Genomic DNA, 17,953 nt, shown 5'->3' on the forward strand with positions numbered 1-17,953 from the left:
AGCAGTACTTAACTATCCAGACTGCCTCACACAATGCCTGGTATGCAGTAATCAATCAGAAATGATAAGACCTACCAAAAGCTGTGATCTAATAAACAAACCAAAAAACCTCCCCTTACCCCTTTCTAATGATTCTATTAGTGATACTAATGTCCCACTGTTGTTCTCTCTTAAGCTCTCCAAGTTGACTTTATTTTTGTTTTGTTTTGTTTTGTTTGTTTGGAGACAGAGTTTCACTCTTGCTGCCCAGGCCAGAGTGCAATGGCACGATATCGGCTCACCACACTCTCCGCCTCCTGGGTTCAAGCGATTCTCCTGCCTCAGCCTCCCGAGTAGCTGGGATTGCGGGCAGGCGCCACCACACCTGGCTAATTTTGTATTTTTAGTAGAGACGAGATTTCTCCATGTTGGTCAGGCTGGTCTCGAGCTCCTGACCTCAGGTGATCTGCCCACCTCCCAAAAGTGCTGAGATTACAGGCGTGAGCCACCATACTCAGCCCCAAGTTGACTTTTCTGTGCCTTTATGCATGCTATTATTTCCACTGCTTGGAATGTCCTTTTCAGCTTGTCAAACTCCTTCAAAATCCAGCTCAGATGTTGCATTTTCTTTATGCACTCCTGACCCCACTCTCCAAATAGACTTAGTCCAGCCTTCTGCTGGGTTCCCACAGCACTCAGTACCATTTGAAAGGTCCTTTATAATCGTCATTATTACATTTTTCAAAAATAATTTCATATTAATTAACCTCATTAGAGTATAAGCATCTCCATTATGTGGACTGTTTTATCTTTCTGTCCCAGCACAGCACCTGGCACAGTTAGCTGTTCAAGACATCTCTGTCGGGTGGGTAAATGAATGAGTTCCACTCCAGTGCCTCTGTGGTGCAGTTCATTAGAACATTCTGCTGTTAATGGAAAGTTGGTGGTTCGAGTTCCACTCCAGCTTCCCGTGCTTGTGACTCCAAGAGTCTCCTCTTCTCACCCTTCCCTTTCCCTTTCTCACAGAGGCTCATGTCCTGGTTTTCCAGCTGTGCACTCTACCTGCTTCTCAATACTCTAAGCCGAAGTGTCCATCATTTGGCTGTTTGCATATTCTGATTCATGACATTTCCCTGCACAGTGCTGGCTGACACTCTGTAACCCATCATATCTGACTTCTCTGGCCAGCCTGCATGCCCCATCAGCTCACCCTCCAAGGCACAGTCCTTCCCCATTTCCTGATGTTTCCACTTCTGCCCCAGCCATACAAGTCTCAGCACACACAGCTCATCAAATAGCTTTGAACGTCTCCCTTCACTGTTTTCAATCCTGTTTGGCAAATGCTTTCCAAGAGCCTACTAAGGGCTGGGCACAGTGGCTCATGCCTGTAATCCCAGCACTTTGCGAGGCCGAGGCGGGTAGATCACCTGAGGTCAGAGGTTGGAGACCAGCCTGGCCAACATGGTGAAATCACGTCTCTACTAAAAATACAAAAAGTAGCTGAGTGTGGTGGCAGGCGCCTATAATCCCAGCTACTCAGGAGGCTAGGGCAGGAGAATTGCTTGAATCCAGCACTCCAGCCTGGGTGACAAGAGCAAAACTCCATCTCAAAAAAAAAAAAAAAAAAGCCTACTAAGCAAAAAGTGCTGTTCAGGGTGCTTCCTAGGGTGCAAAGATAACTAGAGTGTAGCCCTTCCTTACAAGGAATGCACACGAGGAAGAGGCACAGATCCGAATGGCTAGTTCAAGGCAGGCCATGGGAGGTACCAACCACAACAGAGGTTTAAATCCAGGGTGTGGGGGTTTGAAGGGCTGAAAAATCATATCTGCTTGGGGATCTCGGGGAACATTTTGGAGGAACATCACACTTTAGACTTTGAATATATGATGATAGAGGCTGGGGAGTCGGCGTTACCAACATGAGGAACAAGTTAAGGAGACCAGGAAGGAACGCAGGCCTGCTTGCTGGGCTGGGGTGAGGGATGGTGAGCAGAAAGTATGGGCAGCACAAGGCATTTCTTGTAGGGCCTCACACAACGAAAAGACCATACCTCTAAGGCGTTCGTTCTGCTGTCTCTGCCCATCATGTGCCCTGAAACCTTACCCAAGACTCACTTCTTCCAGGACACCCTTACATTTCACCCAACCCGAATCAGCACCTATCACTTACAATTATTTTAACACGTGGGCACACTACATCCCCTTACTTCTGGCCATTTCCTATAAGTTTGTGACTTCCACAGACTTCTTCAGTGGTTAAGACCAGGGCTTCCCTTACCTTCATTTTCCTTCTTTTTCTGCATTAATTCAGTGCTTAGGGTAGTGTTCCTGCAATTAAGCACTTAGTAGGGCCAGAGATCTCAACACTGTACCACGTTACTCATTTCCACATCAAAAATAAATCAGACATGATTCCTATCCCTGGAGAATCCATTTTCTAGCAACTGGTAATTATGAGCAACTTAACCTCTGTGTGCTTTGGTTTCTAATTCATACAGTGGGATTAATAATCCCTGCCCTGCCTTTTTAAAATTTGGTGGTTCTGGAGCAGGAAGTCATGATTATGAGTAAATGAGAAACTAAAGCGAACCTTCTATTGTTAAACTCGTTGGACATCAGTCCAGTGCTCCATGACTACCTCGTGAACATTAATGCTATTACCAGATTACCAATGAATTTGCTACTAAATGAAGCTAGGAATTAGTGTTACTGATTCGCCAGGCAGTGCAGGGCCTAGCAGTCTGCAGCCCTCTTTGGTCTCATTGAGGCCTCATAGGAGTGAGATGAAAAGTAGCCTTGTGTTGCTACAGGCTGGCACCCCGGGGCAAATAAAGAAGTGCATTATCTGTGTCTAAATAGTCTCTGAAGGATTCTTGGTGGAGATTGATGAACACAGTGGTGAGTTCTTCGAATTTGGAAGAGTGGAAAGCAGGATCCCAAGGGCTTCCGTCAGTGACAGGAGCCCCAGTTGTCAGAAGGAATGCTGGCCATAAAGCTACTGACAGAATTATGAAATGAATTGTTGCCATCAGAAGCATGTATTAAGCACCTGCCATCTTAGGCCCATGTGCTTGTCTCACAGAACAAGTCCCCACACCCAGTTCTCACTCCTGAGAGTTCATAGCCCAAACCAGATGTCTGGCTGGATGGTGGCTCACACCTGTAATCCCAGCACTTTGGGAGGCCAAGGCGGGAGTATCACTTGAGCCTAATAGCTCAAAGACTAACCTGGCAACGTAGTAAGACCCTGTCTCTACCAAAAAAAAAAAAAAAGAATTAGCTGAATGTGCCTATAGTCCTAGCTTTTTAAGAGGCTAAGGTGAAAGGATCGCTGGAGCCCAGGAAGTTGAGGCTGCAGTGAGCTGTCATAACGCCAGTGCACGCCAGACTGGACAACAGTAAGACCCTGTCTCAAACAAACAAAACAAAACAAAAAATCAGAGATGTCTTTTTTTCTCTCATTGGCTGCATAGTTGCGTACTCAGCTAGGGATATGAAGACAGACAAATTTCGGGCCCTACCTTCATGGAGTTCACAGTCCATTCATGAAGTTAAGACTGCAGACAGAGATAGCTGGTGGTGACTGAAGTCATTGTGAAGATGGTGGGCAGGAGGGGGTCATTTGCGGAGTGGCTTGTCAAGGTGCTCTCATTAATTTTAGAAAGGAGTAGCTGTTAGCCTTAAATAGTCAGGAAAGCCTTTGTGATAGAGATGGCTTAAAAATGATGTGAGCTTGAGTCATGCTCCAGAATCCCAAGGAGGGAAAGCAGTAGGGCCCTGAGCTGTCTTGGCAGAAGTGTTTACAGCACATAAGATGAGGAGTGGAAGGATTGGGATTGGGGGATAGTAAAGATGTTAACAATTGATTGCACAACTCTGAGTACATAAAAGCTGTTAAATTGTACACTTTCGATGGATGAATTGTATAGTATGTGAATTATATCTCATAAAGCTGGTTTAAAAAGAAAAAAAGGAATCTACTAGGGAGGACTAGATATGAGGACAATAAGTCTGAGAGGTCTAGGCTTACAAAGGAGACTCCTATGACTTCCTAGGGCATTGGCCTGGGGGGTGTCGGACATGTGAAATGTAGCATGTGCCCCTGACAGGACGTAAGCCAGAGGGCACACAGACACAACTTAGGTGCCTGTGCCATTGGTTTCAGAGTTGTGTAGAAAGGGCACCTCTCTTCCCTGTGTTTAACTTGATTTGGAAGGGAGATTTATGTATACAGATGCTCCTAGACTTATAATAACATTGCATCCTGATAAACCCACCATAGATTGAAAATAACATGAGTTGAAAATGCATGGCAGCTGGGCACAGTGGCTCACATCTGTAATCCTAGCACTTTGGGAGGCCAAGGTGGGTGGATCACTTGAGGTCAGGAGTTCGAGACCAGCATGGCCAACATGGTAAAACACAGTCTCTACTAAAAATACTAGCCGGGTGTGGTGGCACGTGCCTGTAATCCCAGCTACTCAGGAAGCTGAGGCAGGAGAATCACGTGAACCCACGAGGTGGAGGTTGCAGTGAGCCAAGATCGCGCCATTGCACTCTAGCCTGGGGGACAAGAGCAAAACTCCATCTCAAAAAAAAAAAAAGAGAGAAAGAAAATGAATGGCTGACTGGGAGCTGAAGCTGATTGCCACTACCAGCCTTGCAGGAGAAGCACAGTTTCTACTGCGTGCCTGTCACTCTTACCCCATCATAAAGTCAATCCATGGTAGGTCAAGGACCAACTGTATCTTACAGAGAGACTGTTCATGAAGGCCCAACCCAAAGAGTAAAGAACAAGTGGGAGCAGATAAATAGCCTAGATTTGTGTCCCTTCGGCTTTTTTTTAAGCCTTTTTTATATGTGGATGAGATCATTTTGGCCCTGATTCATCAGACAGGAAAAAGTAGGCTTTAAGCTTGCCTCCTGGGGCCTCTGTCGTCCATTAAAAATGAGGAGTATGTGAAAGATGCTTTAGAGTAGTGGGAGATACAGACAAATCGCAAAGATGACATGGTTTTCTTTTGCTCTTGTTGTAATTGCTGTCCTTTTGTATATTATGGCCAGACTAGGAGTCCATTATTTCCTTCCATTCACTGTCCAGCTTTTATTCTTAAATGTTCATTTGTTTCTAGGACATGGTCCGGCGAGGCGAGATCATCGACAGTGATATCGAGGAGGAGTTTTACCTCCGGCGCTTGGATGCAGGGCTCTTTGTTCTCCAGCATATCTGCTACATCATGGCTGAGATCTGCAATGCCAACGTCCCCCAGGTAGGAGGGTCTTCCCCTGGATGGGTCCATCCATCCCTGCCTCCTTCCTCACCAGCTGCTTAGGTAGACTCTCAGGGAAAGAAGGGGATCACACTCTCCTTGAATTCCTTTACTCTACCTCAGCCTTCTTTTTCAGGGATGGGGTGAGGTAAATAATTTCAAGGTGATGCATTCTGGTGTGTCAAGACAAATGGTGGTCTTTGTTTCTCTACCCATTTTTCCCATATTAGATTCGCCAGAGGGTTCACCAGATCCTAAACATGCGAGGAAGCTCCATCAAAATTGTCAGGCATATCATCAAGGGTGAGTTGGCCCCTACTCATGCCTAGAGCTTCAGAGGATTAGATGATGCTGACTTTGAGCCTGTCAGTATCTCTGGTGTTTGTTGTGGAGCATTTTCTGTACCGATAGCTTAAGTGTGTTGTCCATTTCACTGTGTGTCCAAGTCATCTTTGTTAGAATACTAAAGACTAACCTCATTGTTCTCTGCCTCTGACCCTCCAGTTCCAGAACTTACACACATAAACAAGAGGCACAGGGGCTTAAAACAGTTCTTAAATTTTTTTAAAAAGCAAAACAAAGAATTCAATTCCAAACTACACATAGTGGAAGGAAATTGCTTTCTTAGGGAAAAAAGCAAGGAAATGACAAGAAATACAACAGTCCTCTCTTATCCACAGTTTTGCTTTCAGTTATACACAGTAACTGTCCAGAAATAGATAAGTATGGTACAGTAAGATATTTTGAGAGAAGCTACATTCATATAAATTTTTATAGTATATTGTTATAATTGTTCTATTTTATTTTATTATTGTTGTTAATCTCTTACTGTGCCTAATTTATAAATTAACCTTTTCATAGTTGTATATTTATCATAGATGTGTATCTATAGGAAAAAACAAGTATACATAGGGTTCAGTACTGTGTGCAGTTTCAGGCATCCATCGGGGGTCTTGGAACACCCCTCAGGGTGTGGGGGACTGCTATAACTTCAATTCGGCAGTGAATTGAGGCAATATGGAGTGGTGGAAAGAGTATGCCTGCCTCCCACACCTAGCTTTGCCTCTGCTAGCTGCGATCATGATCACAGTTGTATATTTACCTAGGAGAAATTTTGCAAAGGTTACAGGAGGAACTACAGCATCCAGTCATGTACCTGACACACAGTGGGGGCTCAGTCAGTGTGAGTTTCCCTCCTTCCCTCACCCACCCCATCGAGTTCCCCAAATGCTATTTGATCTTTGACTGGACCTGACTCAGCTGGAGAGGCCTCCAGCCAGTGAGCAACCCCCTGCCACAAGACAGGGCCCCTGCTCTGAGCTCTGGATGCATGCCCGCCCTCAGCCACCTAGGGACTAACTGGGGAGCACGGGCTAGCACGTGTGGTGCTGGAGGCCCATGTTGGAATTTCCAGTACTGATGATGTCAGAGTTCAGGGAGTGTCAGATGGACTGGGTAACCACAGACTAATCAGTGTTCCCCTCGGGCCCTCATTCTGCCTATTTCTAAGATGAAGGATTAGGCTACGTTTACTCAGAGAGCTTGCCTTTAGGTTGCTTCTAGCTCCCATTCCAGGTGGCAGGTGAAAAGTGAGGATAAACGGAGTCCACACAATGAAGTAAAGAGAGCTTAAGAGCGGGGGTGCTAGAGTCAGCGGCTTCTGGATCCAAATCTTGGCTCTGTTGTTTACTCTCTTACCTCAGGCAAGATACCTGGAATGGTATGTGACCCCCTGGAATGGACAAGGGGATTGACTGAGGTAACACAAGTTAACAGTGAACGTTAGTGTGAGTATTACAAATTCCACGAATATCATTGTCATCACTGTTTGAAGTGAGCCATGGCCAAAACCCTGTGGGAAGCCTTGTGAGAGAAGTGGCATTGAGCTGGTCTGAGAGGCCAAGACAGAGACAGTCTAAAACGAAAGAGCAGAGCGAGTCAAGGCACAGGGGCTGGGAGTCTCGTCTACTCTGCCCTCCCCATCGGAGGACAGTAAATCCATTGTGTCCATGTTGTGGATGGAGAGTATGAGGCATTGGAATCTGTTGTTTTATCCTCAGATAAAAAGAGAGTAAAGGGGGACCCGTGGACACACTCAGCCCTCTCATGCCTTCCGGAGTGGCGCCTGGGGGGCTCCTTCTCAGTCTCAGTGTCAGATTCACGTGAATTACTGCTCAGAGTGTCACTTCGCCTCCCCACTAAGGTGTAGCTGTGGTGATTTGCAACTCCAGCCTTTAAGTGGCATTTATTCTAACGCCCACACGTTCAATTCGAGCTTCTTATGACTCTCAGCTCTGCTATCTTGCATTGAGGCTTCTCCCTGCACCTCCATCCTTGTAATCAAAACAGTGATCTTCCAAGAAAGGAAAAGTATTTTTAACAGGTGCTGACATGTAGTAGTTGGATGTTTTTCTTTCTCAAACCCTGCCACACACACCCTAAGTTATTCACAATTTGCTGTTGTTGTGAGCCCCAGCCTCCGTCTCCCTCGGATCCTGATTCATTTCCCAGTGCCTTTTAAGGCGCCACTCCATGCTGGATCCTGGGTGGATGATTGTTAAGTGAATGAGAGGACAAGCAAGCAGGTGAGCGAACTGGCGAAAGGTCCACACAGGCGCTGTCTGCATTCCCACCCCTCTGTTCTTCTCTCCCCTCCACCTCCCCCTCCTCCATGCAGACCCTCACACCCATTCTTCCAGGCCCAGGCTCTGCCTTTCAGTTCTCTCTCCATCACCCCCACAGCCAGTTCCGTAGTCCATCCCACCTCTCCTACCTCCAAACTCAGCCTTGAATCCATCCACTTCTCTGCATCTGTGATTCCCATCATAGCACCCCGTTTCTTTCCTTCCGAGCCCTTATCACAGTCTGTGATTGTTTTTATTTATGTGTTTGTGTGCTTGTGTTGTCTGTCTCATACATTAAAATATAAGTGCCGTGACGTGGGGACGCTGTCTGCCTCGTTCACTGTGTCTCCCCCACACCCGGAACAATGCCAGGCACATAATGGGAACCCAGTAACAATATCAGACATTGTGGAATTAAACCCTGCTCTTGTATGAATTTAGTGTGGCAAACATTGACTGCGACTCTCCTCAGGGCTAGCTGGGCACTGTGCTGAGTGCTGGGCTACAGAGGTGTCACACGGCAGCTGCCCTTGTGGAGTTTATGGCCTTCGGGGTGTAGAGGATACATGACTGACCATAATCCAAGCCCAGTGAAATGCAGGCTCCAGGAGCTACTCAGCTGGCCCTGCTCCCTGCTCGGTGCCAGGCTCTACGTCCTGTCCTAGAGATACTGAAGGGATAAGTGAAATCCGTATCCCTGAGGCATTCGCAGTCTAGGGGGAGAGGCTAAAAACTAATTAGAACGTGCTAAGCACTGTGTCAAGTTGTGAACAGTGTGCTGGAGGCGTGGCATGGAGGCAGTTACGGAAGCAGGGAAGGGGCCACTTCTCCTTCCCAGAACTAGGACTGGTGCCCAAAGCAGGCAGAGGGAGCAAGGCTTGGAGGCAGGACAGAGTAGGATGCAGTTACCTTGGGGAGGACTGTAGTCCCGTTAGGGGAGGCCAAGCAGAGGTGCAAGAGGCTGGAGCATTGGGTAGGATGGGGTGGGGTATGGCTGGGCAGGGCTCCTGAGTTCTGCTAGGTGCACGGAGAGTTTGGGGTACAAGGGTTGACTACATCCCTTGATTGGCCAGCAGACAGCAGACATTCTCATTCCCAAACTAGCCCCAGGGAATAGTTTGGGAAATTTGAGGTTGTCCATGTGGAGGTGATATTTAGAGCCTGGGAACTGAATGCCATTGCTCAGGTTGAAGAGGCTCTGGACATCACGCTGACTATTGAAAGAGGGTCTCTCTAGATGGAAGGCTGTAATAAAGGGTGCCCAGCCCTCCCACTGGGTGCTCCTGTCCTGCACCACCCACAGCAGGGGAAGCCGCTCTGCAGTAGGGCGTGGAGCCTGTGCAGTGTGGGCTGCCTCTGGGACCACTCCCTGAACAGGGTGCTGCAAGGACCCTCAGGAGCCCTCACTTGGGTGGAGAGGGTGGTGCTGAGCTTGAAAGGGGTGAGGCTCCCATGGAGGTGGGAGGGGTGGAAGGCTGGGCTCTGCTGGGACCCCCTGTCCGAAAAGCCCATCTGGTTCTCCTTTTCATACCACCCCTCTCCCTCCTCCACCCTTCCTTCAATCAAAAGCCCAGGAAAACAAAGCCTCATAAAGAAAACCAGCTCATCAGTCTGTCCTCTTTGATTTTAATTTTGTTTTTCAGTTTGGGTTGCTTCCTTTTTTTCTTTAACATACTAATTAGATGCAAGCTTTTTTCTTTGATTTTATGGCCTACATATTTCCTAAGTTTTGCTGGCAGGATGACAGCTGATGTATCCCTTGAGGTCTCAGGAAACCGCTGATGAGGCAAGCCCAGCGGGGGACTTTTCCCGTTATTTTTCAGCCCCCATTCTCACAATTTTCTCCCTCCTTTGTTGGGGGTGCCAAGAGCGCAGGGAGTAATTGATGGCTCATTAAAGCCCCTCTCTCTGCACACTGCTTACTCGGTGCTCCCACATCTAGCCTTCCCCAGAAGCAGCAGCAACTCTGGCCTGAGGACTGTGGGCCCTCCTAGGGAACAGTGGTCTGAGGACAGAGATGCCCACGAAGAGAAGGGCAGGTGGGGTGTGTGCTCCATGAGGACAGCACGGGACTTCCTGCCATTTAGCTCTCTGGTGCTCAGCACCCGGACTGGCAGAGACGAGGCAGTTACTGCCGACTAGGGTGCGTGCTGAGGTGGTGCTGTAGGCTTCTTTGTGCTATTCCAGAAATCCAGGACCACGGTAGGTAGAGCGGTCACTTACCAAGCTCCTACCTCCTCTGGGTCAGACCTTTGGGGTACAGCATCTTTATCTCTCGTCCTCACAAGGGACCTAGAAAGTGGGATAACAAGGACACTGAGACTCACTGAGCTTAGTGGGGGTACCTGGGTCCCTAGTGATAGAAATTGGATCCAGACTCAGAATGAACTATGCAGAGTGGTAAGGAATGTTTCAACTGCTGATTGGCTCATATGCTCCTCTGGGCTTTTAAGAGAGAAGAATGTAGGGCACCCACCTTTAGAGAGCACCCATTTGGCATCACAGGGTGTTAGGCAGGGTTCTAAGATAAGTGAGACGCTCAGGAGGCCCTGTCCCCCACAGGCATACCTCCCCTCACCAGGGAGGTAACTGAGCACAGCACAGAGCAGAGCAGAGCCAGCGCTGGGATTCAGAGGTACTCGGGGAGTGCAGAGGGTGCAGTAAACTCACAGTTAATTCACTGGATGTGAAAAGGAGCCCAAAGATCCGGGGAGGCTGTACGGAGGGCCTGGCTTCTTTTTTATTTTTAATTATTGTAATAATAATTTATCATTTTGACCATTGCTGCCATCATTACCGTCTAACCACAGGCCTTTTCTTTCATCTTGCAAAACTGGAACTCCCCGTTCCTCCCTCCCCGAAGCCCCTGGCAGCCACCATTCAGCGTCCTGTCTCTGTGGCTGCCTGCAGGGGAAGGTAGGCAGCTGTGTGTGTGCATCACGGAGCAGTCATCGCCTTGGGTGTGGTATAGGAGCTGTGGCCTGAGAATGCTTCGAAATAGAAATATTTGTGCCAAGGGTTGCAGTGGAAGCCCCTGGCCAGTCTTGTCGGTGTTTTAGTCTCCTGGTGAAAGTTGTTGGAAGACCACACATGTGCCCGGGAGCAGCCGCGGCTACTGCACAGCAGTGGCTGGTTTGCAGAGGAACGCTTAGAGGATTACTGACTCAAAACTCTTTCACTGCTGGGCAGAAAGAATGAGCCAGAAACTTAAATGCTTTTAGAATTTGGCCCATGGCCCTTTCTTTGATTTGCATATATTCTTTATGGCTTAAAATCTCCTCCTAGAAGCCCATAAACATGTATTTCCATATTGATTTGGGCTCTTGGTAACCCAGTTTGTCTGTGTGATTTTAAAGCTGCAGAAGCTGATAGGATTTATCTCTTGATGACATGCTGGAGTGCGTGTGACTTGCACCTGGTCACAGCTACCGTGTCCCCCAGGGTATTTGGAGACAGGAAAGGATCGGGAGAGAGCCCTGTAGCCAGCGGCCTTGACAGGGCTCAGAGGCATCTTAGGGACACCTAGAGCTTTTCAACAAAGATGTCACATTTGCCTTAGGATTGCTGCCCCCAGGCCTCATACCCAGTTCACCCCAGAGGGCTCTCAGGAAGCGCTGCCTCGGGTAGTGTGGTGGTGGTATGTGCAGAGGGAGAGGGAACCACTCTTTGAGAATCAACTGTGCTAAGACTGTGGAGTCCGCAGTGAGCTCCCCAGGTTCACAAGCAAGCTCTGTCACTTTCTAGTGCCTGACCCTAGGCAGCTACTTACCCTCTCCAAGCCACAGTTTCTGCACCTGTTACATGGGGAGAAGCCGTCTCAGAAGACTGCTGTGAGAACTGGGCGCGGTGCTGTATGTAGAGCGCTCACTCGTTGGCTGCCACCTAGCAAGTGCCTGTTACGTGTTAGCTGCCTTTACTGTTGTCAGTAGTGTCCAAGCTCACCCAGGAATGGAGATGCCCAGACCAGCATAAAATCTGGATCTGTATGTAACTCTGGGTAAGTTAGTAGGTGACATATTTCAGTCTTGATTTCCTACTCTGTAAAAAACACAAATAGGCCTGTAGTCCCAGCACTTTGGGAAGCTAAGGTGGGCGGATCATGAGGTCAAGAGATCAAAACCATCCTGGCCAACAGGGTGAAACCCCATCTCTACTGAAAAATGCAAAAATTAGCCGGGCATAGTGGCAGGTGCCTGTAGTCCCAACTGCTTGGGAGGCTGAGGCAGGAGAATCACTTGAACCCGGGAAGGTGGAGGTTGCGGTGAGCCGAGATCACGCCACTGCACTCTGGCCTGGCAACAGAGCAAGACTCTGTCTCAAAAAAAGAAAAGAAAAACCTGAAATAAATATTGCCTCTCTCAGGAAGGCTCCGAGGTTGAAATGCAGTTTGGTGCCTGGGACCAAGTTATGTACTCAGTAAATGGAACTTCCTTCCTTCCTTGACCTAATCCTTTCACCTGGAGTTGGCAGCAGCTTGGACTGTGCCACTAGGAAAGGCTGGGACCAGCACACAGGCTCGACTTCCCGGGGCCTTGTGGGAGTGGGTAGGTGTCAGTGGGTGCTTTTCCAACCAGGTTAAATATCTATGGGACTCTGAGAACGTGACCATTAGCATTGTAAGCAAAGGGCAGGGGTCTTTCTCTGCAAGTGGGTTTCATTTGAATGACATCCCTGATGAAATTAAAACCTATAGCCTAGCAAAATGTTCTACTCCTAGAGAAGTGCAGCCTTTCAGCCTTCCAAGTTCATCATTGTTGTCAAGGAATCTGTTAGACCTGAAGGATTTTCCTTTCCCGGTTTCTATTTTGTGGTTATGTGTATGTCTACAAGGGTTTTCAGTATGAAAATACTGGCACTCCTCCTCTCTCCTCCCCCTTCCTCCTGCATTTTTAAAAAGGTGAACACTTAAGGCTTAGGTTCAGGAATCTGAACCAGGCTTGTGGATCCTGGTCCAGGTCTCTGCCCTGGAAGGCGGCTTTTCCCCATCCACCAGCCTCGGCGCCCCTCCCTCACCCTCTCAACATAAACAGAACAGCTTGTATTCCATGTCTGAATAGTAAACCTGCTGTCTAAAGTTTGCTTTAATATTTATGCGTTCAGCACTGCTGCCTGTTTCTGAGCTCCATCAAAGCCTTTATTGTAAGAGCATTTGAAAATGTGGGGGAAGTAAGAACGGAGTTGACGTGTGTGCCGTCCTTCTCACTCTCTACCGACTTAGCCTCCTCCCTCTCTCTTCCTCTCTCTCAGCTTTCTCTCCCTCTCCCCTCACCCTGCATTCTCTTTTCCTCTTACACACACACACATGCATGCATGCACGCACACACACGTGCAGCAGAGAGAACCCTTTCCCAAGACCACTGGGAGGACTCTGTTCAATATTTATGAACTGCTGCAGCAGCTGGAATAACCTGAGGTAGCTGGAACCACCGCAGTTTGCTCCGAATAGGGCTCTGCCACAGAAACAAAGAGTGAGCAAGGGCAAAGGGTGAGGGTTAAGGTGAGGTGCCTGGGGCGTGGGTGAGCACTGGGCCAGGTCATTGGACCGGGTTCTGGGCCTGTCTCCGTGGCTGGCTTGCTGTGGGACCCTGGCCACTCACCTGCCCCCTAAGGGCTGCAATAAATTTCTGAGAACCCTACCAGCTCTGAGATTGGTAACTTGGCATAAGAGAGTGTGACCCCAGCCAGTCCACCCCAATCTGTCCCAGCCACCGAGGCCCCTGTACCAGGAGACATTCCTGTTTTGGAATGCTCACAGAGCAGTTTTTTTTTCCCCAAAGGCCAGGGGCCAGGCAGGGTAGTCTGTTGCTTAGGTAACAGGATGGTGCTCTGAGGACCAGCCCACCCGCAGTGGCTTTTTAGGGGCTTTTTTTTTTTTCTTTTTCCTTTTTTTTTTGCTATCCATACATTTCAAGATTTGAATTCCAGCTCCTCTACGTCCTAGACTTGGGCAGGTTGCTTCAGTTCTCTGATAGCCTCTGTTTCCTCCTGGGTAAAGAGGGATAGCGTTCTTTACGTTGTAAGATTGCTGCAAAGGTTGCATGTGAGACGACATAGATACCATAGCAGTACACAGCACATGTGAGTTCTGTTCCGCTCTGTGTGAGACAGGCCCTCTTCCAGGTGACACTAAGCCATGCACTGCCTGTGGCCAGTCAGATCCAGAGAATGGGTGCTATGACTGTTTGCTTCCTAGCACAGCTGGAGTGACAGAGGGGACTTGCGCCTGGGGTGGGTGCTCTGTGTACCATCGGCAGGTGCAAGCAAGGCCTTGGCAGAGGTGACTCGGCAGAGGGATTGATGCAGGTATGGGTCCCTCCACTTCGTATGTCCCTAGAAAGAACTCATGGAAGCTGGCTTTACTGTTGGAAAATCACTGCCCCAAAGCATCAGCCTGTTTCTCTGCTTCCCTCCCTCCTGGGTCTGAGAAGACATTAGGAAAGCAAAGTGTTAGCTCAATCCATTAGGACTCCTGCTTCCAGACCATGCCTCCGGGGACAGTTGATGCCATCATGGTCATTCCTCTCTCTCCTGGGGCAGCAACTGTATCATTCACGTGTGCGTAAGAGATACAACTTACTGGCAGCCCCAGCGCCTTCTCCCGAGGCTCAGTTCCTGTCTCCGTCCCCCCGGCCCTCTCTCTAAGGGGCCTTAATAGGAGGCATCACAACCATTTGCCGTTGGAGGTGATGGATGGGCCTAACAGAAGGGATGATTTCCGGAGAGAGACACACAGTTGGCACATGTCCGAATCCAAATCCCATCTTCCAGCACATGTCCAAAGTAATAAAGACGAACGGGGCAAAGTAAACCGGCAGCGGGAGCAAAATTATTTCCCCAGGATTGGCTGGGGTACGGCTGGCGGGGGAGGAGTGAGAGGTCGCGCGATTTGTTCTCTCTCCCCAGTCCTTGTCTGGTTTGGATCAGCAGGTGTTTTATTACGCAAAAGCCTCTTACCAGAGAGTTCTTTCTGTTTTCTTCCTCAAGCCAGGCCCCAGTAAGGACCCAGGGACAGAAGTGCAAGCAGCCATCTTAGTCACCCACTCCAGGAGACTCTTCACCGCGCCACTCTGCTGGGTGGCCTCAGCCAGGCTTACACTGCTCTCCATCTAGGGAGAGAGGAAGAGAGGGGCTCATGAAGGACGATCTAGCAGCCAGGCCTGCATGTGCCAGAGGCAGTAGCCTGGGGCTCGGGTCCAGGGTGACCAGGCGGGCTTTCACAGAGAAGACATCCCAGGAGGGAACCCAGAGCGGGTGTGGGACTTCCCCAGTTTCATTGCTGGCCTGAGCAAAGGAAGCTTAGGGAAGGAACTAAGGTTCCCTGGACATTTGTTATTTGTACATTTTCGGAGGGGACCACCCAAGGTCACAGCTGTGAGTCAGAGCTAGGATCCAATCACAGCCGGACGTTGTACCTTTTCCTTTCTGGCTGTGGGCAGGGGGCAGTCATTGCAGTGAGGGATTGGACCACCCCATCCCCTCCCCACTAGGTCCCCTATACTTGCTCTAGGAGCTACCGCAGAGTCCAGAGTCACCAGCTCCCCCTCACCATCTCCTAAAACCAGGGTAACAAGGACACTTTTGAAAATGAAACGGAGTCTTAAGGATCACAATGCTGGAACAACAGGGGAGATGAGACACGAGCCTGTCCACCTGCCACTCCGATGGCATCCTCTGCCGATCTGTTGCCATAACCATGCCCAGAGCCTCACCCTCCTCAGGAGTGTTTCCTTTCTCTTCCTGATCTCCCTGAAACCTGGCGCTCCCGCACCCCTCCTACCACTGGAGACACAGGAGGGGTCTTCCATGCCCCAGTACTTCTAGACTATTCTCTCTCCCTCCTTTCCCCAAATATACACAGCTATTGAATCTTGTGTTTGGGACTGTACCCCTCATAGCCCCTCCCTGTTGCTGCCACCACACCTGTGCCCACCAGCCCCTGAGGGGATTCTGGGCTCACTGTCAGCTTCCCCACTGCTCCTGTCATATTTCTTGGTGGTTGCAACAGCCACGTCTCTTTCTTACACCCCATTTCCGGTCTATCCGTAAATCCTGCTGGAGCCACCCTCAGAAAGCATCAAGAAGCTGAAGACCTTGCCTCACCTCCGCAGTTGCCAGCCTGAAACAGGCCAATGTCGCGTTGCATCTCCTTGCCCTGCCCTTGCCACCCCAAGGGTATCCCCCACGAAGCATCGATAGGGATCTGGCAAGTTAAACCACGTCACTCCTCTGCTCAGGACCCTCTTAGGGACCTCCACCCCACAGAAAGGCCACAGTCCTTACTGTGACTCACAGCCCACACCATCTGGGCATGGCCCCCCCCTGTGGCTCCAGGCTGTGGCCACGCTGACCTCTTCGCTGACCCTCAGATAAACCAAGGAAGCACCCTCACCCCCGCTCTTAGACCCTCTGTCCTGGCTGCCCTGCCAGTCACTCCCAGACCTTTCCACACTCATCTCCTTCTGACCTTTAAGCAGACACTTCCTGCTGACACCCTCCTGTGTATTTTTTTTACTTTTTGGTTTGTGACCCTCACTGGGAAGTAGGCTCCACACTAACAGAGATTTGCATCTGTTTCCATCACTCCTTCATTCCCGTTCCCAAGAAGAGGTTCTCAAACTGGACCATGCATCAGTATCACTCAGAGACCAGTAAAACCCAGATCGCTGGGCCCCACCCCAGTTTCCTGTTAAGTGGGTCTAGGATGGTCCCAAGAATTTGTGTTTCTAGTAAGTTTCCACACAATGCTGCTGCTGCTGCTGCTGCTGCTGCTGCTGCTGCTGCTGCTGCTGCTGCTGCTGCTGCTGATCAGGTCCACACTCAGAACCACTAGCCTAGAGCAGTGCCTGCCCAGTGGCGTCTGTCTTAGTCTGTTCCTTCTGCTGTAACAAAATCCCTGAGACTGGGTAATTTATGGAGAACAGAAATGTACTTCCTCACAGTTCTGGAGGTGGGGGGTCCACGAGCACCTTGACAGCCCTTGGTGTCTGCTGAGGGCCTTCCTGTTGCATCCTCACATTGCAGAAGGGAGAAGGGCAGAGGGGCTTGAGAGTTACCTGGAGTCCTTTTGCAAGGGTCTAGTCCCCCTAGATTAGATCTAATCTAGACCTACTGTAATCTTACAACTAGACAGTAGGAGTTTAATCACCCCTAAAGCCCTTTGCTGTGTTGGGGATGAGGTTTCAGCATGAATTTTGGAGGGGACACAAACATTCCGACCATCGTGGCATCCACACCATGTGTGTTGAATGAATAAACAAATAAGGGAGGGAGTGAAGGGCGTGGCTAGGAGAGGATTCTGAGCACGGAAATGTAAGTTGGGCCCTTTCCACTGAAGGCCTCAAAGGCAAGACCCCAACAAATTTGGCTACGGTGGGGGCATTAGAGCAACCGGCGCCTCTGTGGAAGCTGGGGTTCTGGAAATGGTATGAAGCGTCGCAGCCACAGCGGCCCCCGTGCCTGGGATCCACTCCTGACTCTATCTCTGTCCCCCTAGAGTATGCGGAGAACATCGGGGACGGCCGGAGCCCGGAGTTCCGGGAGAACGAGCAAAAGCGCATCCTGGGCTTGCTGGAGAACTTCTAGAGGCACCTCGGCCTGCGCATCATGGACTCTCAGCCTCCCTCCCAGGAATAGTTTCTAGACAGCTCTGTGTGGCTTTTGCACAAATTAAAGCTAGTTTTGGTATCCTTGGGCCAATTTTCTTTGTAGTGAAGCTTCGCCTGCTGACCCCCCCTTTCCCCCACCCCACAGCAGCTACTTCAAGACTCCTCCAGGGAAGGCCCAGGGCAGCCTTACTCCACCTGTGAGAAGGCTGAGGCTCAGAGGGCGTAGCAGTGACCACTTGGCCACCATGGCTACACAGGTGGTGCTGCTGTGAGGCTGGACTGGGGACCCATCTAGAGTCTAGATGTGGGACCCAAGGCCCCAGCTTCATGCTCCAGCTCCCTGGGGAGACCAGCCACATGGCACAGACCTCAGAGCAGCAAGCAGAGCCTGGCCATGTGTCAGACCACTCAGGTAGGGGCTGCATGAGGGATTACCAGATCCCGACGCCGGCTGCACTGCAACAATAGCATCCGA

The 17,953-nt window shown here is 49.7% G+C and overlaps 1 protein-coding gene across 1 annotated transcript in view; it reads left to right on the forward strand.

Moving 5' to 3' along the window:
* The window catches only part of CTNNBL1 (catenin beta like 1), a 189,330-nt gene extending 171,773 nt beyond the window's left edge, over window positions 1–17,557 (forward strand). Inside the window, exons 14-16 of the mRNA XM_002747547.6 lie at window positions 5,112–5,249; window positions 5,480–5,552; window positions 17,367–17,557. Coding sequence (XP_002747593.2) covers window positions 5,112–5,249; window positions 5,480–5,552; window positions 17,367–17,455 — 300 coding nt within the window. The 3' untranslated portion in view covers window positions 17,456–17,557. The remainder of the gene's footprint in view (window positions 1–5,111; window positions 5,250–5,479; window positions 5,553–17,366) is intronic.
* Window positions 17,558–17,953: the final 396 nt, after the last annotated feature.

Source organism: Callithrix jacchus, chromosome 5 (assembly GCF_049354715.1).
Source record: "Callithrix jacchus isolate 240 chromosome 5, calJac240_pri, whole genome shotgun sequence".
In the NCBI taxonomy this organism is placed as follows: Eukaryota; Metazoa; Chordata; class Mammalia; order Primates; family Cebidae; genus Callithrix; species Callithrix jacchus.